Raw genomic sequence first — 16,365 nt, forward strand, 5'->3', positions numbered from 1 at the left:
GCTGGATAATGCATTCGGCACATTTTAATTGTGAACAAGGGATATCCTATTAATCTTTGGCAGGCCCTCCAAAACATCTCCTTTAATTATTTGCTTCAACTGTTGGAGATGTTCTCACCAGCAGAGACCTATATGTTGTAAGTTCTTATGATGTTGAATTTTCTTTTATGGATATTTCTGTATAAAATGATAGCAGCTTTGGGACTGTTCCCACGTGCTAATGTTCGTTGACTCTATGACATACTGTCTTTGAGAACAATTTGATAAACCACAATGTATATAGTGAATAAGTTTTTTTACAAGATATAGTTAATAAGTTGTGAAGTCAGTTTTTATCTCTCATATCTCTCATACTGTTTGATACAAACAAATGTTCGTTTGGATGCAATATGTTCTGAAAACACCCTTGGCCATTACTCATTAGGTGTTGTCTCCATTGCTATTTTACTGTATGGTGAAATAATTATGGATGTTTCTTGCAAATACTTGGTCATTAGGTGTCGTAGTTGTTATTTAGTGTTTGGAAGTTACCATGGATACTAAAATTATCATTAGGTGTTGTTTCCATTCTTTATTGATCATATGAGGAAATCCACCCGCCTTTTCTTATTACTTAAAGTTTATGATGTTTTGGGCATACCGAGCTTAAAGAAGATATTTCGCAAGTAAGTTTATATACTCTACATACATCTTGATATATATATGATATATTCACTGTTTTTAGGATGGCACTGTGGACTTGGGCTTTTCGGATAGGAAAAAGCCAAACCGACACCATGTATTCTTATGGATGTATGAGTCATCTCACTGTAGGCGGGGTGTGTTTCTCTTACGCAGAACTTACTTTATTTTATGCTTTATCAGTGTAATCTCCAATTTCATTCGCATGTATATTATTACTCTTTTCCTGGTCTTGCAGATGCATCATGTCTAGCTTTTCAGCCTTGCAAATTAGAGGTTTTGATTGATACATGAATATTATTGGAATATTTCGTGCATTGAAAATACTATGGATGGAATTAACAAAGTGAATGAATGTATGAAAGAAATCAAGGATTCTCTGTCAGCTTCTCTTGGAGCTTCTACTAATTTCAACAAGGTAATATTTAAGATTTATTACAATCATGTATTTTTTTTATCCTAATCACTTATCGTCTATACTATTGCACACAAAAAAACTTGCATGATTAAATGGAGGAGGAACTTCAAAAACTGGAGGGAGCAGTGTGTGTCTGTTAGATTGATTTGTAAATCCTAATGTCTACTTGCTCATTTCATAGGACTAATTCACTGATGCACGTTGAATACTCTAACATATACAAGTGGATTTTCACATATGATTGTAATATTAGTCAATACGTGTGTTGCACGTGCACGCTTACTAGTTATTCAAACACCAGGAAAAACTACAATTCACATCACAGGGAGGAGGGCCGGAACCTCTCTCATTTTCCCTTCCTGTTGGAGGGAGAGGGAAAAAGGCAGAGGCAAACGGTGATCATATAGATAAGGTGTGCGTGTATGTGGGGTTTTTTTAAACAAAAGTATGCATGTATGTGTTAATAGGGGTAAGTGTTAATATGAATGTATGTGATGGAAGTCTTTGTGACTTTGTACTGGACTGCTATTTCTACGATGACTAGCCTTTAACACTTCCCTTGAGATGCTTTGCATTGTATCACTGTAACTATTTTCTTACTTAATATAATGGCGACACTGCTGCTCTTCGTCGAGAAAATATGAGTGTGTGTGGTTAAACTGTGTTGCTAAAAAATATTGTACTACCAATTTTTTTCATTTAATTTGATGATCTAGCAATTGACTATATTTTGTATGTGATAGAAATTTATTCACTCCCCTGTTCAATTATATGTTGATGTGATAATGTGATGAATTAATGTTTAGGTGCACCAAAATGTTCTTAGATCCTATATGCTGGTTATTTTTTTAGAACACCATACAATTGTAGGCGCTAACGTATATGCACATATACTCATCCTTATGCACACACACTTTGTCCCTATAAACACCTCCGGAATACTGAGCCGAAAAATCTAAAATAAATTCAGGAAAATGTGAACACCAGTGACAAGTTTAGAACTTGAACCCCAAGTGGACCGATTCCACCACAGGGCCTAAGCATTTCTCCGTCCTAAATTATTTACCTTAGATTTGTTTAGATACGGATGTATCTACCACTAAAAAGTGTTAGATATATCCATATATAAACAAATACTCCATCTGTCCCACATTAGCTTGAGAAACGATCTTCTAATGTGAGACGGAGGGAGTATAAGACAAGTAATTTGGGACAGAAAGTACCAATTATTAATAATGTCTCGCATACCAAGTTCTAAACTAGTAATAATTTAAATAAAAAATAAGAGACGGTGGAGCTTCACCACTTCCTCGACGACCCTTTGCCCTTCCAGACACTCGCACTACTGTAATCGTCTGAGTAGGCATTGGTGGCAGGAGATGAGTCATCGAGGTTGTCGGTGATGTCGGAGAAGGGGATGAATCCCGCCATCGTCCAGACGGCACGGGCCTTGTTGCCTCTTTAGCTTGGCCGCTCTGGCCGGTGCCTCATGCACGGACTGCTCCTACCAAAGGCGAAGGACCTTCACGTTTTTGCGACGGAGCCGACGGGCGTCCGACTCGACCGTAGTAAGCGAGGAGTGGTAGACGCATGAGATCGAGCAGGTGCTCCTTCTCATCGAGCATCGTCGACAGCCCACGATGTCGGCGGGAGGGCTACACGACCGTATCTGAGACAACTTCCCTCTTCCTAGCCCGCTGCCTCTCGTGGCGGATAGCGCGCGCCTCATACTTAGGCGTCCGCGGCACCGGTTGAGTGGGCACTAAAGCCATTGGGGGTCGGAGGGTTAGGAGGGCGGAGTGGAGCGGGTGCATCGCACGGCGCTCTACGGGAGAGGGACGTGTCGGCTTCCGACATCGGCTTTCCGAGGGCACTCGCTGCATCGCGAAGGAATGTGTCCCGGTCATCGTCGGATCTATAGCATCCACTACTGCTGGAGCTGGACATAGTGGACGGAGAGGTGGAGGGGTCGGATGGGGTAAAGGAATAAAAATAGATGAAGAACGGAACAAAGTGGGTGACCTAGGTTTGCTCCATGTGGGGTTTTTAAGGGAACGAAATGGGGTCATGGTGGGCCGGACTGACGTGGTGGACACGTCCGATCCTCGCCATATCTGTCCCAGATTTGGATTGGATATAAGGGGTGTCGGACAATCCGGGCGTTTGGAACCGGTTTGAGACGCCTAGGTTGGTGTTCTTTTTACCTGTCAACATTGTTAAGGAAATCGATAATTGATAGCTGCTCGACCGGTTTGGGAGTAGCGATTAATTGGTGAATTTCCCTATTAACTAGATTATTCAGTCGGTCATTAATTGATAGATTAAATAGAAACCTGCGAACATATTCTAATTTTTTTTATGTATTATACCCTACTCTCATGCTCTCAGCTATGTAATCTACCAAAATATGGTATTTGTTTGATCAAATCCTAACTATTAAGGAGCAAGAAGAGGATGAGAGAGGTTACATGCCAAAGATTTGGACTTTGTTTGCCCATGAGTTAATAGGCGAGCGATGATTAATCAGCCTGACATGCCATTTAGGCCCTGTTTGGAATCATAATAGATTATGATAATCTGGATTATGAAGATAGATATATAATTTGGTTTACAAAAATAATCTAGGTAGGCATGTTTGGATGCCAGATTATATAAACTGCAATCGAGGTTTTACATTGCATAATGACCTCTCTGCCCCCTGCATTTTTTTTAAAAAAAAAGAGGAGGGTGGCGGTGGCAGGAATGTAATTATCTCCAATTTTACAAGGGTAATGGGTCATTATTAATCCATAATCTGATTTAGCTGGGATAGAGTAGATTGTGAGTTTTTAATAATCTATCCATCTAGTTTTTATAATCTACACTATAATCTGTCCTGTTTGGAGAAAGAATAGATTATAAAAACTGGATTGTATAATCTGAGTGGTTTCAAATAGGACCTTAATCGATTTGGCAAGTTAACATGATGAATAGATGCTATTTGAATCATTCATCCAATGAATAGTGATTAAGTCATCCATTAATTGATTAATAGGACGAAATCTCGAACAAATCAATAACCGGTTCATCTGTACAGATGTTTGACACCAATTTAAGGCGCCCGAGGGTAGCTTTTTACCTCAGCTGTCCATTGACCGAGGTCATATTTGACCATACAAATATTACGAATGTATTCATATAGAAGGAAAAGTTTTAAATGGAATATTTGTTTCGGTATGCACATGCAAAGCTCCTCACACTGAAAGTGCTGATTAATCTACACTTTTTTTATTTCTAAGAAGTATTGTGCTTCATATTACTCTGTAATATAATATTGTTTCCCTTTTTATCATTTGTTAGTCAGATATAAATTATTTTCACCTAAACTTTATTTAAGTGTGCAAATTTTAGCAGAGTTATAGCATCCATAATGTATCATTCTGCTGCCTCTATACCTGTCTCTAAGAGCATCTTCAGCTGCACCCCTGGACAGGTAGAGAGGTATACCCCTGCCCTCCCAAGCACCTTTTTTTAGCGCCGGCGACGAAAAATCATTCCAGCGGCAACCCCAGGATGTCGTTTTATGTGGGATTTGGCCAAAACTAGCCTTAGCGACCCCAGGCCAAACCCAGCCCTCCCGGGACGCTTAGGGGCATCCGACGCTATTTTTTGCATGCACAAACCCCATCGATCAGTCTCTCTCCTCTTTCTCTCTTCTCTTTTTCTCCTAGGCCCATCATATGCATGAAAAATAGAATATGTCCTCTCTCTCTCTCTTCTCGTGTGTCCGGTTGGGTGGGGGATGGCTGGAAATTTTTTCGTTCTCACACTGATTTTTTTTGCCAGCACACCCCAGACGACGCTATTACAAGTTCTTTGGGGCCGAATGGATGGAGATGCTCTAACGTAAGAGGCTGCCTCTAACCCATTTCTTTGCGCTCAAATAACCTCTGACCCTACTTACAATCCCTTTAGCCTATATATTTGTTCAGATATGGCCTGACAAGGTTGGAGACATTAAATATTTAAAGTTATATATGGGCTCCATCTTAAAGCTATACACTGCGTTTCTTTTAACTGTACTTAGAGGCAGAGGTGGAGGGCCCACCTTAGAGGCAGTGTGGCCTCTACACACTACTGATGTCCTTATACATCAATTTCTTGTCATCTAAATGTACGTAGAACCCATACTTCTATATAACAGTATTACTAATTAATCTAGCCCGAATTATATGCTATTAACAATATTATATATATAATATTGCTTGTCTTTTTTGGCATCATTATCTTTTTGCTTGCATGGCTATAGTCCAGAGTCACGATATTTTCGTTATAAAATTATTTTTCATAGTACAAAATTATTTATCAAAATAATTAGAAATAAAAATTAGGGTCGTGCGTACCTGTCCCAATGGGTAGGGAATTATTTCACCAGCATAATATGGTGCTAAACTATGCAGGAGCGCAAATCTTCTAATCCTACACTCCAGTCGGAATTGCATGCTCGGCTAGGGCAACATCACTTCAGCGCCGCGACAGCAAGTGATGGCAAAATGAGCAGGAAATATAGTAACAGATTTAATTTCGTTACCACTGCCCCACACGACCCACCTGTGGCATATTTCGTAAGGGGCCTGCTATGCGTTTGCTAGTTGGTCCTTTGGAAAAATCAGTCGGGTCGCGAGCCGTCAGATTTATTACATAGAACGAGCCGAGTACGTCATCACCACTACAGATCTACAACACAGGTTTTGTTGTAAAATTATTTCTAAAACACAGGCCTTGTTACAGAATTATTTCTGCAACATAGGTCTTGTTGTAGAATTTTTTTTCAGCAACTGTTTTGTTACGAAATATTTTTGCACTTGAGGTTTCGTTGTAATTTTTTTTTAAACTAAGGTCTTGTTGCAAAAACAAATTGCAATAGTGGTTTTCCTGCAAAACATAGACCCGTTGTAGACTATTCCACCACTGTATATGTTTCAGAAACACAATCTCTATTGCAGAATCTCTATGTGACACATAACTTGAACACGTGTTATACAGGAAAGGTGACGGAGTCACTGCAATCCGGCGGGTGATGGTTAGCTTTTTCCATTTCCTAATCATAGTAAAACTGCTAGTCTATGTGGTAACGGAATACAATGCATTACCAGAGTCCACGCACCACACTAAACCCCATGGATCCCACCACTAACGATGGTAAAAATGGTAGAATTACATGGTAATGGAGTTAAAAGCATTACTGACTGCTGTGCAACACTGATTCTTCCTCTAACTGTAAGATTATTGAACACGCGGCAACACTAGAATAGAACATGGGTTGGAAAAGAGTTTCTTCTTAATTGGTTTATCATATGTTGGAAATGCAATTAGCTTGCATCCTCTAACTGTAAGATTATTGAACACGCGGCAACAATAAAATAGATGTTGGGTCCTATTGTAATGGAGGTTTTCTAACTTGAGTCTTGTTATAGAAAAATAGAGAAGACGTTTTGCATCAAGGATCTTGTTGCAGAAAAATAAAAATAAAAATTTGCAACACAAACCTTGTTTCGGGAAATTAGAGAAGAGAACATTTTGCAACAGAGGTCTTGTTACAAAAAACTAGGAAAGAAATTTTTTTGTAACATGACTCGTGTTGCAGAAAGTTAGAGAAGAAAAGAGTTTGCAACAAGAGCATTGTTGCAGAAAATTAGAAAAAAAAAAACCGCCTCATACAATCGGATGGCTTGCAAGACGGCGGATCTTTGACCGACGCATAGCACGCCCCTTTAATCAATAAATGTTTTGCTAGGAAATAAATCCTAGCACCCTCCTTGTTGCCCCCACATTGTAGGTGAGGGAACATAGGACCACTCCGACCCCACCATAAAGATGTAGAGCTGACACTGTCCAAAGATGTAGCACATTTATTAACCATCATCTCTAGTCAACCACCACTACTAAAGAAACCTCTCCAAGTTACAGCCTTCGTATCATATAAACAAACAACAACGGTGTCAATTCATGCATGTCTTCTACAGTAATTACCCATCCCCCTTCTTTGGTTCTCTCCATCTACTGTACATACAACAGGCACCACCATGAGCTCTCTCTCTACTTCTTCCTTCTTTTGCCGGGAAGCCTTCTCTTTCTCTCTTCCTATTTTCGCTGGGAAGCTCTCTCTTTCATCAGCCGCCTCTGGGTGAACCTGCGATGGTAAAAAGAAAAACACAACATGTTGGGTTAGCCAAACAGAAACTGTTAGGATTCCTTTCGACGATCGGTATTGCCACCCTCCTCCATGCTACTAGTGGAAGATTACTTCAGACGTAGGATACTATCGCTGACAGTAACAACTCAACCGAGTGCACAAGAGTCACAGAATGAATCAAGTAGTACAAACTCATCAACCTTAGGCCCGTCGAAGTGTCTTAGTTGCCAGTAGCCACCAATCTGGCCAGCAACCACCAATCCACACCCGCTGAAGTAGGTGGCTGGCTTGACAGTGACAATGAGAACTATGGAGTGTAGCAAAGGGGTGATTTGGGGTCGGTATGGGAGGGAACGCAGACAAAGGGAGGGGAGAGGAGAGGGAGCCATCTAGGATCAAATAGTGCTACTTCTGGTTCTAGGAGTTCAGGGTGCAAGTTAAACGGCATTAGAGTTGGGGTGCAAACCAAACCTAGACAACAATTCGGAAACCAAAAGTAGACCTCCTATTAATTTTCTTGTTCATGGAAGGCAATAATACTAGGCATAGATGGAAGGCAACCAAAAGTACACCTCCTATTAATTTTCTTGTTCATGGAAGGCAATAATACTAGGCATAGATGGAAGGCAACCAAAACTACACCTCCTATTAATTTTATTGTTCGTGGAAGGCAATTTTACTAGGCGATGTAAAGTTCGTTTTCTATACAGTAGTCAAAACATTATTCCTAGCTTATCCAGAAATTTTACTAGGCAATTTTCTTGAGAAATTCCGTTCACTAATTAAGATGCCACTTATCCAGCAAGAATGGCGAGTTTGAACATTCACATATTCCTAGCTTGATTGATCAAGGAAAGAGGTTATCGTTATCTTATATTCTTATTGGAGAAAATGTAGGGAAAGACAAAGCTATACCTGCTATACATACTGCAGATAAAGAAATTCCTTTGTCTACAGAAAAGCAGCTTCACAGGTGGCCTTGTTGTGCCCTACTTGCTTGCACCTGCTACAGAGCCGTATAAGAGTGGTTGTCTTGTTGGGGTTAAACCGCTTCCTTCTCGGTTTATCTGATGCCCGTGGCCTGGGAGGCGGGACCATTGCCGCAGCGCTAAAATCAAAGGTGTCCATGTCGGGAATTGGGTAGATTGTTCCTGAGTATGTCTCACGGTAGCTGTCTGTTGTGAAAAACTTTGGGCAGTAGGCGTAGAACGACCGCCCAACCCTGTTACACACAGCAATAACATGCATGCAGGGGAGGCCAGAAAGTTGCCACCTCCGGCAGGTGCACTCCCAAGTCGCGAGATTAACAACAAAAATACCGTTGCCCCGCACTTCAAACACGGTCTCAGAAGAGCATAGCACGGTCAGCTTGCCGGCCTTGGAAATCTCATCCTGCACTTTGTATTCAATGGAAGGTGTTAAAGGCCCTTCCCATGACTTGCAGGCTTCACGCCTCGCTTCTATTGTCTCCATTATTTTTGTCCTCAGAGAGTCTACCATCAGCACCATCGACCCCTCCCTCTTTGTTGGTATCCAGTTATTAAACGCATCAACAATGTTCGACGAGAAATGGTCATACCGACAGCCTCTGAAGATGGCGTCTGACCAATGCTCTGGCTTACTCGCAATGATCCAGTCAGCAGCTTCAGTGGATATATTCCTTATGCTCTCAATTGATGCATTAAAATCATCAATGCTGCATGCTTGGGCTGCACGAGTAAAATCCTCAACCATCACATCTCTTATCTGTTGCGACCATGGTCCCTTCTTCAGTTCTCCTTTGAAATCCTCCATGATATGATGCAAACAGAAGGCATGGTGGCTACCTTCAAATGCATCTGGGACAGCAGCCTCCAGACCCTTTTGTCCATTGGACAAGAATGTCATAGCATTCAATGGGTAGTTATGATACTGGAGAGCAATCCTCAGCTTCATCAAGAACCAAACCCAGTTCTCGTAATTATCATCTTCAACCACATTAAATGCAACTGGAAAGATACCATCATCTGCATCAACTGCAGCGGCAACCAGCAACTTGTACTCATTTGTCGCTTTGAGAGGAACTTTGTCAAGAAAAAGGAGGGGCCTGCACCCCTTTGCAAAGCCTTCCAAAGAAGCATGGAATGCAAAAATAAAGCGTCGGCTTTCAGAGAACTCAGACAAGTCAAGTATACTCCCTGGGTTGGTCTGCATAAGCCTATCCCCATACCAGGGCAAATGGCCTGATGCCTCCCTCTGAACATGAAACATCTCCTTCTGCGCCACTTCTCTACCTCGCCAAACCTGTGAATAGGTCAGCATAACTCCATACTCTTCATGTATTTCCTTGACAAGATCCTTTGGTTTGAGCAATGAGTTCTCACGCAGTTTCTGCTTAATGATGGTAGTCAGCCACTGTCTTGTTGCTCGCCGCTGACCCTCTCCGCCTTCTCCTCCACATGTATGCTCATCAGTCATTTTCTTGATAACAAATTTCTTGTTGCGAGATGACTCGGATGCATGTAATCGCCAGGTGCAGCCATCTGCAACACACTTTACAGTGACACGGGTGGTTTCATTCTTAATAAATCGGTACACAAATCCTTTGCCGATGGAATACTTGCACAACTGAGCTCGGAAATCCTTCACATTATCGAATTCTTGACCAACACCTTTGATAATGTCTTCCCAAAACAAAGTAGGATTATTGGTAAGTTCCTGTGGAGGATCTATTATGATCTCAGAACCATCATATACATTGATTGCATCATCAAAATATCCAATTGGTTCCCTGCAAAAGCCATGCTGGCATCTGTGAAACTTATCCTTTTTACGAACTCTGAGGAGTACAAAAGACATAGTGAGGGGATAATTACCTTTGTGTGGTATCAACGAGAGCAAGCTTCTCATGATTCAGATCGTCTGGAGCAGAGGAAATAGCTCCAGCTGTGGTGGGAAAGGCAACATCATGGCCAAATTCCAGTGGAAAATCCCTAGTTTCATCCAAGGAAAATAGAAATCATAAGTTTTGGACAATATTGTATCACAAAGAAGAATGAATGACCTTTGTAATTTACAGGTCAAGTAATTGTTCATGACAGTGCAACAATGAAAACCATACATGTTATCATGCTGTCAGAGAGAACTAAAGTAGCAGTAATTACAAAATATACAATCAGGACATGAAACCATTCAGATCACAATGTGAACTGCAGAGAGCATCATATGAAAACTATGCAAGAGAAACAGCTTCAACAACGGGTGGTAGTAGGCATACATCAGCTGTTGTCCTAACTAACAAAGTAGTGCAGATGCCTATAATGTAATAAAGGCTATGACAAAGTAAGGAAGGTGCATATAGAGTAACCATAACTAAAAACAAAGGTGCAAGAAGAAAGTAGTGAAGATGCTATAACGTAACCATATTATGCGGACCATGAATCCATGGCTTAACTAATTCTTCGGTGGTATGATCTGTTTCCTGACAGAAATGATGGTATAAACCAAGGTATTGGCAAGATTTAAGTTCTAGACATTTCACCAAACATAAATAAATGAAAATGCATGGCAGTAATGGCAATTAAAAACTCCAGAAAATAAGGTAGGCATACAATTTTATATGCTAACTGCCTAACCACAACATTGAAACAAACTTCTCCTCTTGAAGTTGGCATATATTTAATTTGCAGAGAAGGCTACTTTTGAATAATAAAATAGGGGCTCTAAATTTGGTGTTTTATGTTTTGAGAAAGGGCACAGTAATATGTGACCAAAGTACATCTCACAATAGGAAGTAACTCAGGGCACAGTAGACATGCAAAGATATAACAACAATAGAAGATTGGTTGCGTACTCGTTGTAATCATTCAAGGTAACCAAAGGTCTTGGTTGATTTATATCATTGGTAGGTTGATTGAGATCATTGGTAGGTTGATTGAGATCATTGGTAGGTTGATTGAGATCATTGGTATCAGCTTGAACTACAACACCAGTAGCATTGGCGGTCTTCTTGTTACTTTTGGATGCCCTGGAGAAGACAGAGAGATCATTTGGCTGTAACATGGAAGAGTAGTTAACATTAGAAAAAAACAAACCAGCACAGTACCACCTACTTGTTTTTGGAGACTGGCCTTTTCCTTTTGTCACCATGTGCATTAGATCCAGCTTTAGCAGTGGAAGCTCCAGTGTGGGTTACAATACTCCTGGTTACCCGGTATAAGAAAAATATCCATCACATCAGGAGATGTTTGATATTGGCTCTTCTACATGAAGTACAAAAAGGTAGAACAAGGCATACCTGTTGTCCACTCTACTTATCACAAAAACATCTGCTTGGGCAGCACTAGCAGTAAAATCAACCATCCGTTGCAAATCTCTATCGCAGGAGATTGTGATGAGCGTCCTGTTATTGTTTGGAAGGAAGTACTTGAATGACATGTCGGTGACATCAACATGGAACACTTTGGACACCTCATCCTTGAAGCTGTCAAGGGACATCTCCCGAGAGACGTCAACAGCGTGCGCTTCTCCTCCTTTGTAAATCAAATTCCCATTGGGACCAGAAGTGAACTCCCCACCATGTTGGCAAATGGCTACCACAATACCACCCTCCGCCATGCTTCCTTAGTTGTTCCGCAATGCCACTGCATTTTAGAAAAGAAAGATTACATTATAGTGACGGAAAACATTGAACAAAGTTCCTCAAAATATTTAACTCCATGCAAAAATGTAATTCATTTTCCCTAAATCAAGAATATATACATGAGGATTCAGACAAGAAGTTCACTGAATTCCTGGCTAAAAAGAATATGGACTCTAAAATACAGCTCCGGTTTAACATGAGATTTTGCACAATTGATCATTCGTATGAGTAGTAGACAAAATTATACACAAACAACAGACTGAACCAGTTACTTTTGATATTCCTCCCTATAATTCACGAGGAAAGAAGTCTTTGCTCTGGCTGAGCCACGTCATTCAATCTTTTGATCTTCAAAACGTCAACCCTCCAATCAAGTATACCATCGCTGATTTTATGATGATGTTCTTTTTACCTAGGGTGATTTTATCTTATTTTTGTAACAATTGGGAACAGGCCCCATTTTTTCCTGTGCTCTATGTGGAAACACTCTCGGAGGCAAATTCTGATTTTACTTAGCGCTGTAGGGATTCGATACTTAGCCTCTAGATTGCTCCTGTGAGGCCTTAGCCACCACCAGTAAGGGTGCAACCAGTTTACGTGATGAGTTAGCAATTAAAATCAAGATACTACTTACCCGCAAAAAAAAAAAATCAAGATACTACACATATGCCGACACGACCGATATATCAGCATCAGTGGCTAACCAGTACAGATATAGCATTTCATTTCATAAATATCGTTCTCACACATATCGACCAACATGGCCGGTATTTGACAATATGTCCACCGATATAGACTAATACGTCAATGCCAAATAATTCTTCTTAAAGAAGCATTAGTAAAAAAAAATCAAGAACCAAGCAATGGCCGGTTGGTTAGGGCACATGCCCATGAGCCCACCCACCCGCGTTCGAGGCCCAGACTTTGCAGGGTGCGTCACCTCTACCTAACAAATGTACAGGGGGGGGGGGGGTCCCCCTTTAACGAAGGTTTTTTTAAACAAAAATTAGCATTTACACCTTCATGCAACTATCAAGTTTATGCCTAACTTCTGTAAATAAGCATATGTATGATGTCCTTTCTCATGTTACCATAAAGATTTTGTGAGTCTTTAATAATTTATTTCGCAATCGACCAGTCAGTAAACTTGGAATCATATGTCTGCCATGCTCAAGGACCAGCACCATACATTTTATTTGTACTAAAAATGCATGAAATGAGCAATTGTCGTAACTAAAATAAGGCAGATACTTCTCCCTCCAATGTAATTACATACCGTCCGACATCCGATACGCGGAAGCTAGACGGATATGGACTAGTAGATGTCTGGTATTTCGAACCTTGGTTAAAACTATGTTTGGATACAAATTCAACCTCATCTCTCACTTCTGGACCACCAAACACCAGCAAAGGATGAACTAGTTCATCCAGAACAGAACCAAGATGATCGGATGAACTGCAAACAACAGAAAGAAAGATAGCGCGAGTAACACACATCAGATATTGCTTCGAAACAGACACGGCCTCCATTAAAATCATTCCTTTTTTACAAATTCAACTTCACAGAAGGTCGTGGAACAGAAAACGGCGGAGGGGGGAGGCGCTCATTGCCAACTAGTGCTAAGAACAGACCCTTGGTAGTGCTAGAAGAGAAAAGTGTCACTCTCCACCACCAATTTCCCCTCCGCCACCAAAGGTCCTCAATTCCTAAATCCTAATCGAAGCAGGGCCGCGACCATAATACCACACAACAACAGCGGCAGCAATGCAGGAACTTGGACAAGAAAAAAAAATCATTATTTGCGCAAGAATCCCCTGGACAAATCGCACCGACAGACGGCGGCTGGATCCATCCATGGTAAGAACCCCAGAAAAGCAACTGAGGAAGAGAGATTATGCATAACTTCATCAAATGATCAAAATTATGCATAACTTCTGTAAATAAGCATGTGTGTGTATATAATGCCCTCCGTTATGTTACCGTAAGGATTTTGTGAGTCTGTCTTGAATAGTTTATTTCGCGGTCAACCAGACAGCAAACTTGGAATGATATACCCCGTATTTGCCATGCGCAAGCACCGTTCGTTCAATTTGGTGCCGAAAAGGCATGGTATAAGTAAGGCTAACCAAAACAAGACAGACATTTTTCCATCCCATATAACCACACGCATATCCGACATTGGATGCATCGAAGCGAGACCGATATGGACCCGAATATCCGGTACTCCGAACCTGGGTTAACCCTAGGTGTTGGTGCGGATACATATTCGACCTCAGCTCTCATTTCTGGACCAACAAACACCAGACAGAGGATGAACTATCCATCATGAACAGACACGAGACGAATGGATGAACTGCGAAGAAACAGAAAGATAACGCGAGCAACAGACAAGCCAGTCTGCACACATTAAAACCGTTCCTTTTTTGCAGAATTCAACTCCGCGTGAGGTCGCGGAGCAGGAGAACGGCGGAGGGGGGAGGGGCTCATTCTCAACCGGTGCCAAGAACAACAGAGCCCTAGCCCTAGTTGGGCTAGAGAAAAGAGGAGAGCGCCTCCCTCCACCACCAGTTTCCCCACCTCCGCCGCCGGAGGCCCTCGTTCCTAAATCCTAATCGCAGCAGGGCCGCGAAGATAATACGCAACAGCAGCAACAGCGACAGCGACAGCGAAGGCAGGGCAGGAGCTCGGAAACCGGGGGAAAAAAACCATTTTTGCGCAAGAATCCCCTGGAACTTGCGCAAATCACACCGTCAAACAGCGGCCGGATCCACGGTGGGAGCCAGCCCCGAAAAAAAGAAGAGCAACAGCGGAAGAGTAGAGGCCGCCGGCGCGGCGAGCGAGCAGGCGGGGCGGGCGAGGGGGGGGGGGGAGCTTTGACCTCGGGCCGGGGAGCGGCGGCGCGGGGGCGCGGGTTCGGTGGCCGCCGCCGCCGCCGCGAGGGGGGCAGGGCAGGGACGGACGACCTCGCGGGGGAGGGGATTAGGGCTCGGGGGTAGTTTGGAAATTTCGTGGGGTGGTTTGCGCAAAGGAGGTGGGTTTTGATGCGTGGGTGTGGGGAGGGCGTGGATGGGAAAACGGCGGGCTGGGCTGGGCTTTTCTACAATTAATTCTGTTGCGCGCGGCGCAGCCCAAGGCCTTGGGTTTATGCATGTGAGGTAACGGAGGTTCTCCTTGCCAAAACCGCAGTTATTATTGCTCCACCTTTTTTCCAACGCAAAACCCCAGCCGCTTCTTTGCAACGTTCCCCTTCCCGTTTTGGGAAAACTCATGATAATGTCATGACATGGAAAACAAATCTATATATACCTAATAATAATAATAATAATAATCTATACCTACCTAATAATAAAGAGGCTATCGCTTTCGTCGGAATTTCCACGACGGCATTTTTATAAAGAAGCCCCTGTCTTTTTAGGTAATTAAACCCGCGGTCCTTCCTCAAGTGAGAAAACGTTTTGTTTAGAAATAAACCCCCTTTCTTACCCTCGCCTCCCCATCCCAACCGACAGGAGGCGCCCGACCTGCGCGATGTCGATGGATCTGGAGGCGGGTGCGACGACTTGCTCCGGTGATGGTGTCGTCCTGCTCGTCTAGAGAAAGAGAGAGGCACGACGTGAGGGAGAAAGGATGGAGAGGAAGAAAGGAGAAGGAGAAGTGGTGTAAGGTGAGGGGGCAGTCACTGGCGGCGGCGCCTCCGGTGACCAACGAGCGGGCAAGGCGGCGAGCTCCTGTTGAGGCGGCGGGGCTTAGTGCGTGTTGTTTCCTCAGGATCGAGTCTTGGCTTTCCCGAAGTGGCAGGCGGTTGCGAGCTTCGATCTGGATGATCCCGATGGAGAGCTGGGTGGTGGCTCTAGGTTCCAGCTGCCTCCAGAGTCCTACTTCCCCAAGCTCGATGAGATTGCTAGCCACCTTTTGAGGTCCTCAGCCCTTGGCCGGCTTCTCATCCTGTTCAGGTTTTCTTCCATGTCATGGGGTGTGCTCCGGCGGTGACGTACGACCGAGGAGGACGGGGTATGATGTGACTCCAATCTGTTCCGGAGGACAAGTGATCTGTAGGGCGTGGTGCAAATTTGTCATTCTGGACAGATTCCCGATTTCCAAATTCTGGTACGGGTATGCCTGAATCGCTTCTTGGCCCCTGTTTTTTTGCTTCTTTTTGTTGATTTACCCTAAAGTCTAAAGTTCCAAATGACACGTCTACTGTCTACTTCTCTAGATTCAGGATCTGCATATATAATGTGATTCTCATCTACTGCATTTGCTTGGCTGCTCAGCTAGAGAACCGTAAGTTCATCTATGTCTAGAAAGTACTTAAATTTCAGTCGAGTAATCATCAAATCATTTGTTTATCCTGTTGGTACTACATGTTCTAAGGTAGTAAATTTTTAGCTTCCTACTACCTCTTCCTCTATTACCTCTTCACTTGCTAATACATGTTCTACTTCTGTGCTATTTTTTAGCAAAGACAG

At 42.6% G+C, this 16,365-nt stretch overlaps 1 protein-coding gene and 1 long non-coding RNA gene across 3 annotated transcripts; one reads left to right on the forward strand and one right to left on the reverse strand.

The window, feature by feature from the left end:
• The first annotated feature begins 43 nt into the window (after positions 1-43).
• LOC123439389 lies at positions 44-987 on the forward strand. Its single transcript, XR_006630079.1, has 2 exons — positions 44-137; positions 725-987. It is a non-coding gene; the product is annotated as an uncharacterized LOC123439389 (long non-coding RNA).
• Positions 988-6,964: 5,977 nt separating this feature from the next.
• LOC123442725 lies at positions 6,965-14,825 on the reverse strand. 2 transcript variants are annotated; one of them, XM_045118851.1, is made up of 7 exons: positions 14,775-14,825; positions 11,551-11,896; positions 11,366-11,455; positions 11,107-11,280; positions 10,130-10,246; positions 8,190-10,044; positions 6,965-7,271 (listed from the first exon to the last, which is right to left on the reverse strand). In XM_045118851.1, exons 2-6 carry the CDS (start codon positions 11,868-11,870, stop codon positions 8,226-8,228), a joined length of 2,520 nt encoding a protein of 839 aa, XP_044974786.1. In that variant the 5' UTR covers positions 11,871-11,896; positions 14,775-14,825; the 3' UTR covers positions 6,965-7,271; positions 8,190-8,225. The 2 variants fall into 2 exon arrangements, with proteins under 2 accessions (XP_044974786.1, XP_044974787.1); XM_045118852.1 differs by lacking the exon at positions 14,775-14,825 and adding an exon at positions 13,236-14,518.
• Between the last annotated feature and the right edge of the window lie 1,540 nt (positions 14,826-16,365).

Source organism: Hordeum vulgare, chromosome 3H, assembly GCF_904849725.1.
Source record: "Hordeum vulgare subsp. vulgare chromosome 3H, MorexV3_pseudomolecules_assembly, whole genome shotgun sequence".
NCBI classification, from domain to species: Eukaryota; Viridiplantae; Streptophyta; class Magnoliopsida; order Poales; family Poaceae; genus Hordeum; species Hordeum vulgare.